Below are 13,686 nucleotides of genomic sequence, written 5' to 3'. Positions count from 1 at the left end.
ATCGGCAGCAGTGCTGTTATAAAACCGAGTTCCGGTATGCGTCCCTAGTTGTAGTCAAGATGGTTTGAGTCGGTAGGTAGAGGCCAAAGTTGGTCAGTGATCTATCAGAGTCTAATAATGAGACACCGATAGCCACTTATTTTTTCAGTTTGGTTACTATTGTTTACATCGGCAGCGGTGCCGTTATGTAATTGAGTTTTGGTACAAGTGCCTAGTTGTAGTCCAGATGTGTAGAGGCCAGACTAGGCCAGTAATCGATCAGTCGATTAGAGTCTAAAAATGAGGCACAGATAGCAACTTGGTTTTTCAGTCTGGTTAGTACATTTTATGTTGGCAACGGTGCTGTTATCAAACCGAGTTCCGTTATGCGTCCCTAGTTGTAGTCCAAATGGTTTTAGTCGGTAGGTAGAGGCCAAAGTTGGTCAGTGATCTATCGGTCTATCAGAGTCTAATAATGAGGCACCGATAGCCACTTATTTTTTCAGTTTGGTTACTATTGTTTACGTCGGCAGCAGTGCCATTATGTAATTGAGTTTTGGTACAAGTGCCTAGTTGTAGTCCAGATGTGTAGAGGCTTGACTAGCCCAGTAATCCATCAGTCGATTAGAGTTTAAAAATAAGGCACAGATAGCAACTTGGTTTTTCGGTCTGGTTACTACATTTTACGTTGCCAACAGTGCTGTTATCAAACCGAGTTCCATTATGCGTCCCTAGTTGTAGTCCAAATGGTTTTAGCCGGTAGGTAGAGGCCAAAGTTGGTCAGTGACTTATCGGTCTATCAGAGTCTAATAATGAGGCACCGATAGCCACTTATTTTTTCAGTTTGGTTACTATTGTTTACGTCGACAGCAGTGCCGTTACATAATTAAGTTTTGGTACAAGTGCCTGGTTGTAGTCCAGATGGTTTGAGCCGCGTGGGTAGAGTCCAGACTAGGCCAGTAATCCATCAGTCGATTAGAATCTAAAAATGAGGCACAGATAGCAACTTGGTTTTTCGGTCTGGTTACTACAGTTTGTCGGCAGCAGTGCTGTTATCAAACCGAGTTCCGTTACGCGTCCCTAGTTTTGATCCAGATGGTTTGAGCCGGCAGGTATAGGCCAAACTTGGTCAGGAGTCTATCACAGTCTAATAATGAGGCACAGATAGCTACTTGTTTTTCCGGTCTGGTTACTACAGTTTATGTCGGCAGCTGTGCCATTATGGAACAGAGTTTCGGTTCCCGTCCCAAGTTGTAGTCCAGATGGTTTGAGCCGACAGGTAGAAACAAAACTAGGTCGGTTATATATCAGTCTATCACAGGGGTGTCAAACTCATTTTAGCTCAGGGGCCGCATGGAGGAAAATATGTGCACACGCGGGCCGGACTATTCAAATCATGGCATTAAAACTAAAAAATTAAGAAAACTTCAGATTGTTTTCTTTGTCTTACTTTGGCCAAAAATAGAACAAACCCATTCTGAAAATATTACAATAATAATATAGAAAAAAATACTGGCAGCGGTAAAGTTTAGATCCATGAAGGAAAGAAGAAAGTGAATTAATATTTATAACTGAATACATTTACATATGTATAAACATTTTTATTTTTTTTATGAATTAAGTAACGTTTATGACAACCTTTTTCCAAAACACAACATAGAATGTGAGATATAACAGGATAATGCATACATACTAGTGTTGTCCCGATACCAATATTTTGGTACCGGTACCAAAATTATTTTGATACTTTTCGGTACTTTTCTAAATAAAGGGGACCACAAACAAATTGCACAATTGGCTCTATTTTAACAACAAATATTAGGGTACATTAAACATATGTTTCTTATTGCAATTTAGTCCTTAAATAAAATAGTGAACATACGAGACAACTTGTCTTTTATTAGTAAGTAAACAAACAAAGACTCCTAATTAGTCTGCTGACATATGCAGTAACATATTGTGTCATTCATCATTCTATTATTTTGTTAAAGTTATTAAGGACAAGTGGTAGAAAATGTATTATTCATCTACTTGTTCACTTACTGTTAAAGGCCTACTGAAATGAAATGGTTTTATTTAAACGGGGATAGCAGATCCATTCTATGTGTCATACTTGATCATTTCGCGATATTGCCATATTTTTGCTGAAAGGATTTAGTAGAGAACATCGACGATAAAGTTCGCAACTTTTGGTCACTGATAAAAAAAAAAGCCTTGCCTGTACCGGAAGTAGCGTGACGTCACAAGTTGAAAGTCTCCTCACATTTCCCCACTGTTTACATCAGCAGCGAGAGCGATTCGGACCGAGAAAGCGACGATTACCCCATTAATTTGAGCGAGGATGAAAGATTCGTGGATGAGGAACGTGAGAGTGAAGGACTAGAGTGCAGTGCAGGACGTATCTTTTTTCGCTCTGACCGTAACTTAGGTACAAGGGCTCATTGGATTCCACACTCTCTCCTTTTTCTATTGTGGATCACGGATTTGTATTTAAAACCACCTCGGATACTATATCCTCTTGAAAATGAGAGTCGAGAACGCGAAATGGACATTCACAGTGACTTTTATCTCCACGACAATACATCAGCAAAGCACTTTAGCTACGGAGCGAACGTGGTAGCATCGTGCTTAACTGCAGATAGAAACAAAAGAAATAAGCCCCTGACTGGAAGGATAGACAGAATATCAACAATACTACCAAACTCTGGACCTGTAACCACACGGTTAATGCTGTACCGCCTGACGAAGCCTAGCAATGCTGTTGCTAACAACGCCATTGAAGCTAACTTAGCTATAGAGCTATGCTAATAACATTAGCTCTCCACCTACGCCAGCTCTCATCTGCTCATCAACACCAGTGCTCACCTGCGTTCCAGCGATTGACGGCGCGACGAAGGACTTCACCCAATCATCGATGCGGTCGAAAGCTAGCGTCGGATAGCGCGTCTGCTATCCAAGTCAAAGTCCTCCTGGTTGTGTTGCTGTAGCCAGACGCTAATACACCGATCCCACCTACAGGTTTCTTCTTTGCAGTCTCCATTGTTCATTAAACAAATTGCAAAAGATTCACCAACACAGATGTCCAGAATACTGTGGAATTTAGCGATGAAAAAAGACGATTTAAGCTGGCGACCGACCTATTCCAAAATGTCTGATTCAACTACTGACGTCACGCGCATACGTCATCATACCTAGACGTTTTCAACCAGGAGTTTCCCGGGAAATTTAAAATTGCACTTTATAAGTTAACCCGGCCGTATTGGCATGTGTTGCAATGTTAAGATTTCATCATTGATATTGTCGGAGGCAGATATTTACATACATCCGAATTTAAGTGTTACTTCTTTTATTTCATAATCATATTACAAAACAGCTAGTGTTTTTCTTCCAATTGTGGTCTTTTGGTTGTCTGCAAAAACTGTGTGCTTAACCTTGAATCTTCTGATGTAAGAAAGAGAGATACTCCTTTCTCTTATCTTTTCTTATTCCCAGGTGCGGAGGACAATGGGCATGTGTTTTGGCTGAAGGGACATGTCTGCGAGGGGGGGGGAGGAGAGACTTAAGAGGGGAGAGGGTTTTTCAGGGGGGGCAGACGATCTTGGCGGCGCGATTGAATGTTCTATGCTGGACTGGTCTCAATGTATATGCAAAGCTTTGCAAATATATTACAAAATACCTATTCTGTCTCTGGTGGTTTTTCTACTCAGCTTTAAGTGTCGTAAAGAGCTTGGGAGCGACTTGTGACTTGAATTCCCTGGGAGGAACAACTGGTCCTAAACGCAACAATTTATAAACTATCAGACTCCGTGGTCGGTAGTAGTGGGTTTCAGTAGGCCTTTAATATCTGATTATTTTCTCTTTTAGCATGTTCTATCTACACTTCTGTTAAAATGTAATAATTTCTTCTGTTGTTTGGATACTTTACATTAGTTTTGGATGATACCACACATTTGGGTATCGATCCGATACCAAGTAATTACAAAGTCCTCATATGTGCAGGGAAGTATTTCCTGAGTTTATAAACATAATATGAATTTTTTTTTTTAATTTAAGATGTGATGCCAAAAAATATCGACGTAATCATAGTCGTAACGACGAGATACGTGCCTGTACTAGGTATCATTACAGTGGATGTCAGGTGTAGATCCACCCATGGCGTTTGTTTACATCGTGATGCCAGTGAGCTATTGTGTAGTGAAGCATGGTTAGCTATTCCTAGTCCTGCAGGGATGATACTTGTAAGAAACTTACTTTATTTGTCGCCATGGAGATGAGGATTAGTGATTTAGAAGTAGCTAAAACACTGACGACTCCGAAGGGATGTTAGCCGCTAGCGAGCTAGCCATGTCTTAAAGCACCTCTTCCTGAGGACGTTTCAGTGTTATAACTTCACCTTTATCGTTAGTTTTTAAGCCAAAATGCGTCCGTTCTCCCTTTTCTGTCTACACACTGTGTCTGCTTGTAAGTACTCCGTGATTGTGCGCTGCCGAACATGCTCCTCCGCTCGCAAAACCAGCAATGTCAAGACCCGTGCGGGACTGGTACGTTTCAGAGGCGGTATAGTACTGAATAGGATTCATTAGTATCGTGGTACTATACTAATACCGGTATACCGTACAACGCCAGTACATACATACACATACATTTATCATTTGTTTTCAAAACGGTTACAAAAAAGTGGGACCCCAAAAATTGACTGTTGGACCCCATTTTCATGACTTGATGGGGTCCCAGAGACATAATATTTCATTCCGCCCGCGGGCCCTGACTTTGCACCAGGTCTATCAGAGTCTAATAATGAGACACAGATAGCTGCTTAGTTTTGTTGTCATGTCACGACTGTTTACCACAGCAGCGGCGCCATGAGGGAACCCAGTTTTGGTACGCGTGCCTGGTTGTAGTCCAGATGATTTGAGCCGACTGGTCGAGACCAAACCAGGTCAGTTGGCTATCAGTCTATCAGAGTCTAATAGCAAGGCACAGCTGTCTGTTTGGGTTTTTGTCACCTCTGTTTGACAACCACGACACAAGCAGCAGGTCCTCTTCTTCTGCTTGATGAACTTTACCAGGCCGCAGCATATCAATCCTGTGTGTGTGTATGTGTGTGTGTGTGTGTGTGTGTGTGTGTGTGTGTGTGTGTGTGTGTGTGTGTGTGTGTTCTTGTATTTCTACCCTTATGAGACATCAACAAAGAAAAATACCATCCTTATGAGGAGGTGTGAACAAGTTAGGACATAATTCATGGTCCCGATATGGAAAACCATCGCATCTAATAGAGAATGTCTCATTTGCACCCCTGGTGGTGAAATCTATCAAAATGAGGGTGGTCCCAAAAAGGAGGGATTTTTCAAATTGACTGTGTGTCAGGTTTAAAAGTGCTCCCCCTCTGGTCAACATATGAAATAACATGTGTGTGTAAGAAATTCAAATGCGCAACTTTTGGCCAAAATGTATTAAAATATGTATATAGAGACATACTGTAATAACTTGAAGTAAATAATTAAAATTAAAAACTAATTACAAAGAAACAATTCAAAAAATAAAACATTTAACTAAAAGCAGTTTTTCTCACAATGTGTCAACTTTTTTCTTATAAAATTCTTTCTGTAATATTGCAATATTTTCTCATAAAATTATCACTTTTTTATGTCAAATTATTGCTTTTTAATGCAAAATGGTGACAGTTGTCATATAAAATTCTGACTTTTCACAATATTGCCAATTTTTGTTGTTGTTCTTGTAAAACAGTGACATTTTTTGAGTGCCGAGCAAAATTCCGATTATTATTATAACATTGCCAAAATGTTGAAGTTTTCTTATAAAATGTTGTGACTTTTGTCGAGTAAAATTACGACCCTTTTCATAAAATTGCCAAAATTTTAAGCTTTTCTTGTAAAATTGCGACTGTTATTGAGTAAAATTCCAACTTTTATCATAATATTGCACACATGTTCCGTTTTTCTTGTAAAATTTTGACTTGCTTTGAGTAAAATGACGACTTTTATTATAATACTGCCTAAATTCCACGTTTTTCTTGTGAAATTGTGACCTTTTTCTTGTGAAATTCCAACTCATTTTTCACAACAAGCTGTTTTATATTTGCATAGTATGTATACATTATTAATGTTGTAAATACAACTCTTTATCTATTTAGAAAGGGTGGTTCTAAAGAGGTGGGCATTTTTCGGAGGTCTCAAGAAGGTAACAGATACAAGTGTGTGTGTGTGTGTGTGTGTGTGTGTGTGTGTGTGTGTGTGTGTGTGTTCTTGTATTCCTACCCTTCTTGAGACATCAAGGAAAAGTACCTTCCATATGAGGACCGGTCGACCTTTTTTTTTATAAAATTGGGAACAATATCTCATATTTTTTCTGTTTCTGTAATATTGCAATATTTTCTCGTCAAATTATTACTTTTTTTATGTGAAATTATTACTTTTTAATGCAAAATGGTGACATTTGTCATATATAAAATTCTGACTTTTCACAATATTGCCAGTGACATTTTTTGAGTAAAAAGATGACTTTTGTCATAATTTTGCCGAGCAAAATTACGATTATTATTATAATATTGCCAAAAAAAAAATGACGACCCTTTTCATAAAATTGCCAACATTTTAAGTTTTTCTTGTAAAATTGCGACCTTTTTCTTTTGAAATTCCAACAAATTTTTCACAACAAGCGTTTTCAAATTTGCATAGTATGTATATATTATTCATGTTGTCAATACAAATCTTTATATATCTAGAAAGGGTGGTTCTAAAGAGGTAGGCATTTTTCGGAGGTCTCAAGAAGGTAACAAATACAAGAGTGTGTGGGTGTGTCTCCGTGTGTGTGTGTGTGTGTGTGTGTGTGTGTGTGTGTGTGTGTGTGTGTGTGTGTGTTCTTGTATTTCTACCCTTCTTGAGACATCAACAAGGAAAAGTACTTTCCATATGAGGAGGTGTGAACAAGTTAGGACATAATTCATGGTCCCAATACAGAAAACCATCGCATCTAATAGAGAATGTCTCATTTGTACCCCTGGTGGTGAAATCTATCAAAATGAGGGTGGTCCCAAAAAGGAGGGATTTTTCAAATTGACTGTGTTTAACCGGTTTAAAAGTGCTCCCCCTCTGGTCAACATATGAAATAACAAGTGTGTGTAAGAAATTCAAATGCGCAACCTTTGGCCAAAATTAATTAAAATATGTATATAGAGACATACTGTAATAACTTTAAGTAAATAATTAAAATTAAAAATTAATTACAAAGAAACAATTAAAAAAATAAACATTTAACTAAAAGCAGTTTTTCTCACAATGTGTCAACCTTTTTTCTTATAAAATTGGGAACACTTTCTCATATTCTTTCTGTAATATTGCAATATTTTCTCACAAAATTATCACTTTTTTATGTAAAATTATTAGTTTTTAATGCAAAATGGTGACATTTGTCATATAAAATTCTGACTTTTCAGAATATTGGCAATTTTTTTTTTGTTCTTGTAAAACTGACATTTTTTGAGTGAAATTATGACTTTTGTCATAAATTTTATTATTATAATATTGCCAAAATTTAAAAGTGTTCTTATAAAAATGTGACTTTTGTCGAATAAAAATGACGACCCTTTTCATAAAATTGCCAAAATGTTAAGCTTTTCTTGTCAAATTGCGTCTGTTATTGAGTAAAATTCCAAATTTTATCATAATATTGCACAAATGTTCCGTTTTTCTTGTAAAATTTTGACTTGCTTTGAGTAAAATGAAGACTTTTATTATAATACTGCTTACTACTCAGTGGCCTAGTGGTTAGAGTGTCCGTCCTGAGATCGGTAGGTTGGGAGTTCAAATCCCGGCCGAGTCATACCAAAGACTATAAAAATGGGACCCATTACCTCCCTGCTTGGCACTCAGCATCAAGGGTTGGAATTGGGGGTTAAATCACCAAAATGATTCCCGGGCGCAGCCACCGCTGCTGCCCACTGCTCCCCTCACCTCCCAGGGGGTGATCAAGGGTGATGGGTCAAATGCAGAGAATAATTTCGCCACACCTAGTGTGTGTGTGACAATCATTGGTACTTTAACTTTAACTTTTAACTTTAAATTCCACGTTTTTCTTGTGAAATTGTGACCTTTTTCTTGTGAAATTCCAACTCATTTTTCACAACAAGCTGTTTTATATTTGCATAGTATGTATATATTATTCATGTTGTATATTCAAATATTTATATATCTAGAAAGGGTGGTTCTAAAGAGGTAGGCATTTTTCGGAGGTCTCAAGAAGGTACGAAATACAAGAGTGTGTGTATGTGTATGTATGTGTGTGTGTGTGTGTGTGTGTTCGTGTACTTGTATTTCCACCCTTCTTGAGACATCAACAAGGAAAAGTACCTTCCATATGAGGACCGTTTGACCTTTTTCTTTTTATAAAATTGGGAACAATATCTCATATGTTTTCTGTTTCTGTAATATTGCAATATTTTCCCGTAAAATTATTATTTGTGATAAATAAAATTCAGACTTTTCACAATATTGCCAATTTTTTTTTTTTGTTCTTGTAAAACAGTGACATTTTTTGAGGAAAAAGATGACTTTTGTCATAATTTTGCCCAGCAAAATTCCGATCATTGTTATAATATTGCCAAAATGTTAAAGTTTTCTTGTCATTGAGTAAAATTCCAACTTTTATCATACTATTGCACAAATATTCAGTTTTTCTTGTAATATTTTTACTTGCGTTGACTAAAATGACGACTTTTATTATAATACTGCCAAAATTCCAAAAGCCAAAAGTTTTTCTTGTAAAATTGTGACCTTTTTCTCGTGAAATTCCAACTCATTTTTCACAACAAGCCTTTTTTATATTTGCATAGTATGTATATATTATTCATGTTGTATATTCAAATCTTTATATATCTAGAAAGGGTGGTCCTATTGAGGTAGGCATTTTTCGGAGGTCTCAAGAAGGTACGAAATACAAGAGTGTGTGTGTATGTGTGTGTGTGTGTGTGTCCAGCAGGCAGAAAGCCAGCGTGACCCACCTTTAGCTTTTCAGCTTTAGCGTGGACAGCTGTGCCGCAGACGCGCCGCAATGCATCACAACTAGGGTCTTTTATTTGGGTCACATTCTTCGCTCCAGTGGCCAGCAGAGGAGATCTGCCATGAATACCTTCAGCTGGACGCGCTCCACCCTGGAAGTGTGGCGTTAATGGGCTGTATGAGATTAACGCGTCGCCTTAATTCCCCCCAAGTGATTTAATCCGACGGTTTAGCATCGCGGCAAAATTACGTTGATCATTGGATCTTTTTAGTTTATTTTCAGCCCAAATGTGAATCAAGTCCTCATAAACATGCCATTTGTGAGAAAAACAGACATCGTGTTTAATAGCGCCGCTCTGTCTCATTCCTCAGCGCTGGTAAATCGCCTTAATGACCGCCGCCTCCTCGACCACGCCGAGGTTGCGCGGGGTCTTATTATCGTCTCGTTAGTCGTCCTGCTACTTTCACGCGGCTCGCAGACGCTTGAAGAAGCGGTTGTTCGCGCCCGGGTGCAAGGTCGCTCGTTGCAGGATTTGCCTAGGCAGGCCTGTCCGCCGCTTTTTTTTACCGGCCTATTACTTTTGATTATCCTCTTTGTACACTATATTGCTAAAAGTATTGGGCCACTTGCCTTGACTCACGTATGAACTTGAAGTGCCATCTCATTCCTAACCCATAGGGTTCAATATGACGTCGGTCCACCTTTTGCAGCTATTACAGCTTCAACTCTCCTCTGTCCACAAGGTTGCGGAGTGAGTTTATAGGCATTTTCCACCATCCTTCCAAAAGTGCATTGGTGAGGTCACACACTGATGTTGGTGGAGAAGGCCTGGCTCTCAGTCTCCGTTCTACAAACCCCGTTTCCATATGAGTTGGGAAATTGTGTTAGATGTAAATATAAACGGAATACAATGATTTGCAAATCCTTTTCAACCCATATTCAATTGAATGCACTACAAAGATATACTACAAGTATGCCTTGCTGTCACATACGTGAGAGCAGAAGATGCATACAACAAGAGGCTGGACCGGCACGGTGTTAATATAAATTGTAGAGGGCGCTAAATGCTGCACCATCACGGCACGCCCTTATTATTATTGTAAGGGTGAAAATCGGAAAATATCAATCCCGTAGTTATCTGCGGGAGGCACTGAAATCCGGAAGTCTCCCGGGAAAATCGGGGGGGGGTCGGCAAGTATGCAGCTGAGCCGCATCAGAGTGATCAAAGAGCCGCATGCGGCTCCGCAGCCGCGGGTTGCCGACCCCTGCAATAGAAGAAAGAAACTGACGCCTTCATGTCGCTTCCCATCATACACAGTGGAGCTTTACAAGCCTTTTGCTTGGTAAGATCAAAGACAGCTTTTGTCCTCTCGCAGGGCGAGCTGAACTCAATGTAACACAGAAGTTGTGTGATAACTTCTATACAATTATTCTGACACAGGTATTCATGAATTTAAGATCTTTACCATTTGCTAGTAGAGATTGATCGTCACATGCCCATCATGAATGTCACACTAATACATGTATCTGTTTGTTGTTTTCCTTAGAGTGTGCGCAGACGTCCTGCAGCATCACCATGACAATGAAGGGCCTGACCAGCAGCCACGGTCACCATCACACCGTCACTTGTGATCCCTCCTACGACTCCATGACCCTGGGTCACTCAAGTCGTCAGCCCTACTTCCTGAACCCGGGCGAGGCTCAGTCTGGTGAGCGCCCGTGCTACACCCAGCGCAGCTCCTTCCAGTCTGAATGCAGTGCCTACCCAGACCTGGCCAGCTGCACTTTCCCTCGCAGACATTACAGCTCCAACCATGAGCTAAAGGAGCAGTGTGGGGCTTTAGTGCCTTACACGGGGCCAGCAGGAGGCAGCAAAGGCAAGAACAACAACAATCGGGTGTCCTCCAACCTGCTGGAACACTTTGATCACCAAGCTCCTGTACGGCGAGAAGGCTACCACACGCTGCAGTACAAGCGCACGGCGGTGGAACACCAGCGCAGTGACAGTCCGGGACGTATCCGCCACCTTGTTCACTCTGTCCAGAAGCTTTTCACCAAGTCCCACTCCCTGGAGGGGCCTTCAGGGTCTGGCACGACTGGGAGGATGAACGGTGGCAAAAACAGCCCGGATGACCCGCCTTCCTCGTCTGGAACCCTCAAACACAATAAGCGTAGCAAGAGCAAAGACCGAGCCAAGTCGGAGCCCAAGATGCATAGCGCCATCTCCGGCTACTGGAGCTCGGACGACACCCTGGACCGGGAGCTGTGCCTGTACCACCATCACGGCACAGGGCAGCCGTCGGGGGTCATGACCATGGGACGACACCCGGACAAGTCGCAGTCGCAGTACTTCATGGAGTCCTACAACACCATCAGCTCGCACTCGCTGAAGACGTCGCGCAGCAACAACGACGTGAAATGCTCGACCTGCTCGGGGGGCGACAGGGGCGGGCTCCCCCTGGTAGGCCCGCTAGACGGCCAAGTGCAACTCAAGAAGAGCTCATGGTCTTCGACTCTGACTGTGAGCAGAGCAAGAGAGGTCTACCAGAAGGCCTCAGTCAAACTAGATAAAGCTCTAGTGAAAGCCGAGCAGGGACGCACCTGCCACTTCCTACAGGTAGGACGGTTACAGCAGCCCCACCCTTGCACGTCATCCACCATGCAGCTTTTGGGTGTTACCTGCTCCTCCTTCATGAGACATCTCCTCGTGTTTTTGTTTTCTACTTCGGAACAGAGAAGCTTTTGTCGTCATGACGTCCTCATCAAACATAGTGTTTATCTGTGTCCATCTGCATTAAAGTACCAGTAGAGTGGAAAAACTGTTTCCATATGAGTTGGGAAATTGTGTTAGATGTAAATATAAACGGAATACAATGATTTGCAAATCCTTTTTTAACCCATATTCAGTTGAATGCACTACAAAGACAAGATATTTGATGTTCAAACTCATAAACTTTATTTTTTTTTTGCAAATAATAATTAACTTAGAATTTCATGGCTGCAACACGTGCCAAAGTAGTTGGGAAAGAGCATGTTCACCACTGTGTTACATGGCCTTTCCTTTTAACAACACTCAGTAAACGTTTGGGAACTGAGGAAACAAATTTTTGAAGCTTCTCAGGTGGAATTCTTTCCCATTCTTGCTTGATGTACAGCTTAAGTTGTTCAACAGTCCGGGGGTCTCCGTTGTGGTATTTTAGGCTTCAGGTCTGGACTACAGGCAGGCCAGTCTAGTGCCCGCACTCTTTTACTATGAAGCCACGTTGATGTAACACGTGGCTTGGCATTGTTGAAGCTTTGAAAGTGGTATTCTTTCCCATTCTTGTTTTATGTAGAGTTTCAGTCGTTCAACAGTCCGGGGTCTCCGCTGTCGTATTTTACGCTTCATAATGTGCCACACATTTTCGATGGGAGACAGGTCTGGACTGCAGGCGGGCCTGGAAAGTACCCACACTCTTTTTTTTTACGAAGCCATGCTGTTGTAACACGGTGGAAGAGGGGTTAGTGCAACTGCCTCACAATACGAAGGTCCTGAGTAGTCTTGGGTTCAATCCCGGGCTCGGGATCTTTCTGTGTGGAGTTTGCATGTCCTCCCCGTGACTGCGTGGGTTCCCTCCGGGTACTCCGGCTTTCTCCCACCTCCAAAGACATGCACCTGGGGATAGGTTGATTGGCAACACTAAATTGGCCCTATTGTGTGAATGTGAGTGTGAATGTTGTCTGTCTATCTGTGTTGGCCCTGCGATGAGGTGGCGACTTGTCCAGGGTGTACCCCGCCTTCCGCCTGATTGTAGCTGAGATAGGCTCCAGCGCCCCCCGCAACCCCAAAGGGAATAAGCGGTAGAAAATGGATGGATGGATAATGCGCCACACATTTTCGATGGGAGACAGGTCTGGACTGCAGGCGGGCCAGGAAAGTACCCACACTCTTTTTTTACGAAGCCATGCTGTTGTAACACGTGCTGAATGTGGCTTGGCGTTGTCTTGCTGAAATAAGCAGGGGCGTCCATGAAAAAGACAACGCTTGGATGGCAGCATATGTTGTTCCAAAACCTGTATGTACCTTTCAGCATTAATGGTGCCTTCACAGATGTGTAAGTTACCCATGCCTTGGGCACTAATGCACCCCCATATCATCACAGATGCTGGGTTTTGAACTTTGCGTCGATAACAGTCTGGATGGTTCGCTTCCCCTTTGGTCCGGATGACACGATGTCGAATATTTCCAAAAACAATTTGAAATGTGGACTCGTCAGACCACAGAACACTTTTCCACTTTGCATGAGTCCAACTTAGATGATCTCGGGCCCAGAGAAGCCGGCGGCGTTTCTGGATGTTGTTGATAAATGGCTTTCGCTTTGCATAGTAGAGCTTTAACTTGCACTTACAGATGTAGCGACCAACTGTATTTAGTGACAGTGGTTTTCTGAAGTGTTCCTGAGCCCCTGTGGTGATATCCTTTAGAGATTGATGTCGGTTTTTGATACAGTGCCGTCTGAGGGATCGAAGGTCACGGTCATTCAATGTTGGTTTCCGGCCATGCCGCTTACGTGGAGTGATTTCTCCAGATTCTCTGAACCTTTTGATGATATTATGGACCGTAGATGTTGAAATCCCTAAATTTCTTGCAATTGCACTTTGAGAAACGTTGTTCTTAAACTGTTTGACTATTTGCTCAAGCAGTTGTGG

General features: G+C 41.5%; 1 protein-coding gene across 2 annotated transcripts in view; it reads left to right on the top strand.

Annotated features, from left to right (window-relative positions):
• dlgap1b (discs, large (Drosophila) homolog-associated protein 1b) overlaps nucleotides 1-13,686 on the top strand; it is a 327,908-nt gene that overhangs the window by 155,722 nt on the left and 158,500 nt on the right. For both annotated transcript variants that reach the window (XM_061965826.1, XM_061965825.1), the window contains exon 3: nucleotides 10,545-11,614. In XM_061965826.1, the coding sequence (XP_061821810.1) occupies nucleotides 10,574-11,614 (1,041 nt within the window). In that variant the 5' untranslated portion in view covers nucleotides 10,545-10,573. The remainder of the gene's footprint in view (nucleotides 1-10,544; nucleotides 11,615-13,686) is intronic.

The sequence above is a fragment of the Nerophis lumbriciformis genome, linkage group LG07 (genome assembly GCF_033978685.3).
Source record: "Nerophis lumbriciformis linkage group LG07, RoL_Nlum_v2.1, whole genome shotgun sequence".
Taxonomy (NCBI): Eukaryota; Metazoa; Chordata; class Actinopteri; order Syngnathiformes; family Syngnathidae; genus Nerophis; species Nerophis lumbriciformis.
This window is presented reverse-complemented; position numbering and strand designations above follow the sequence as displayed.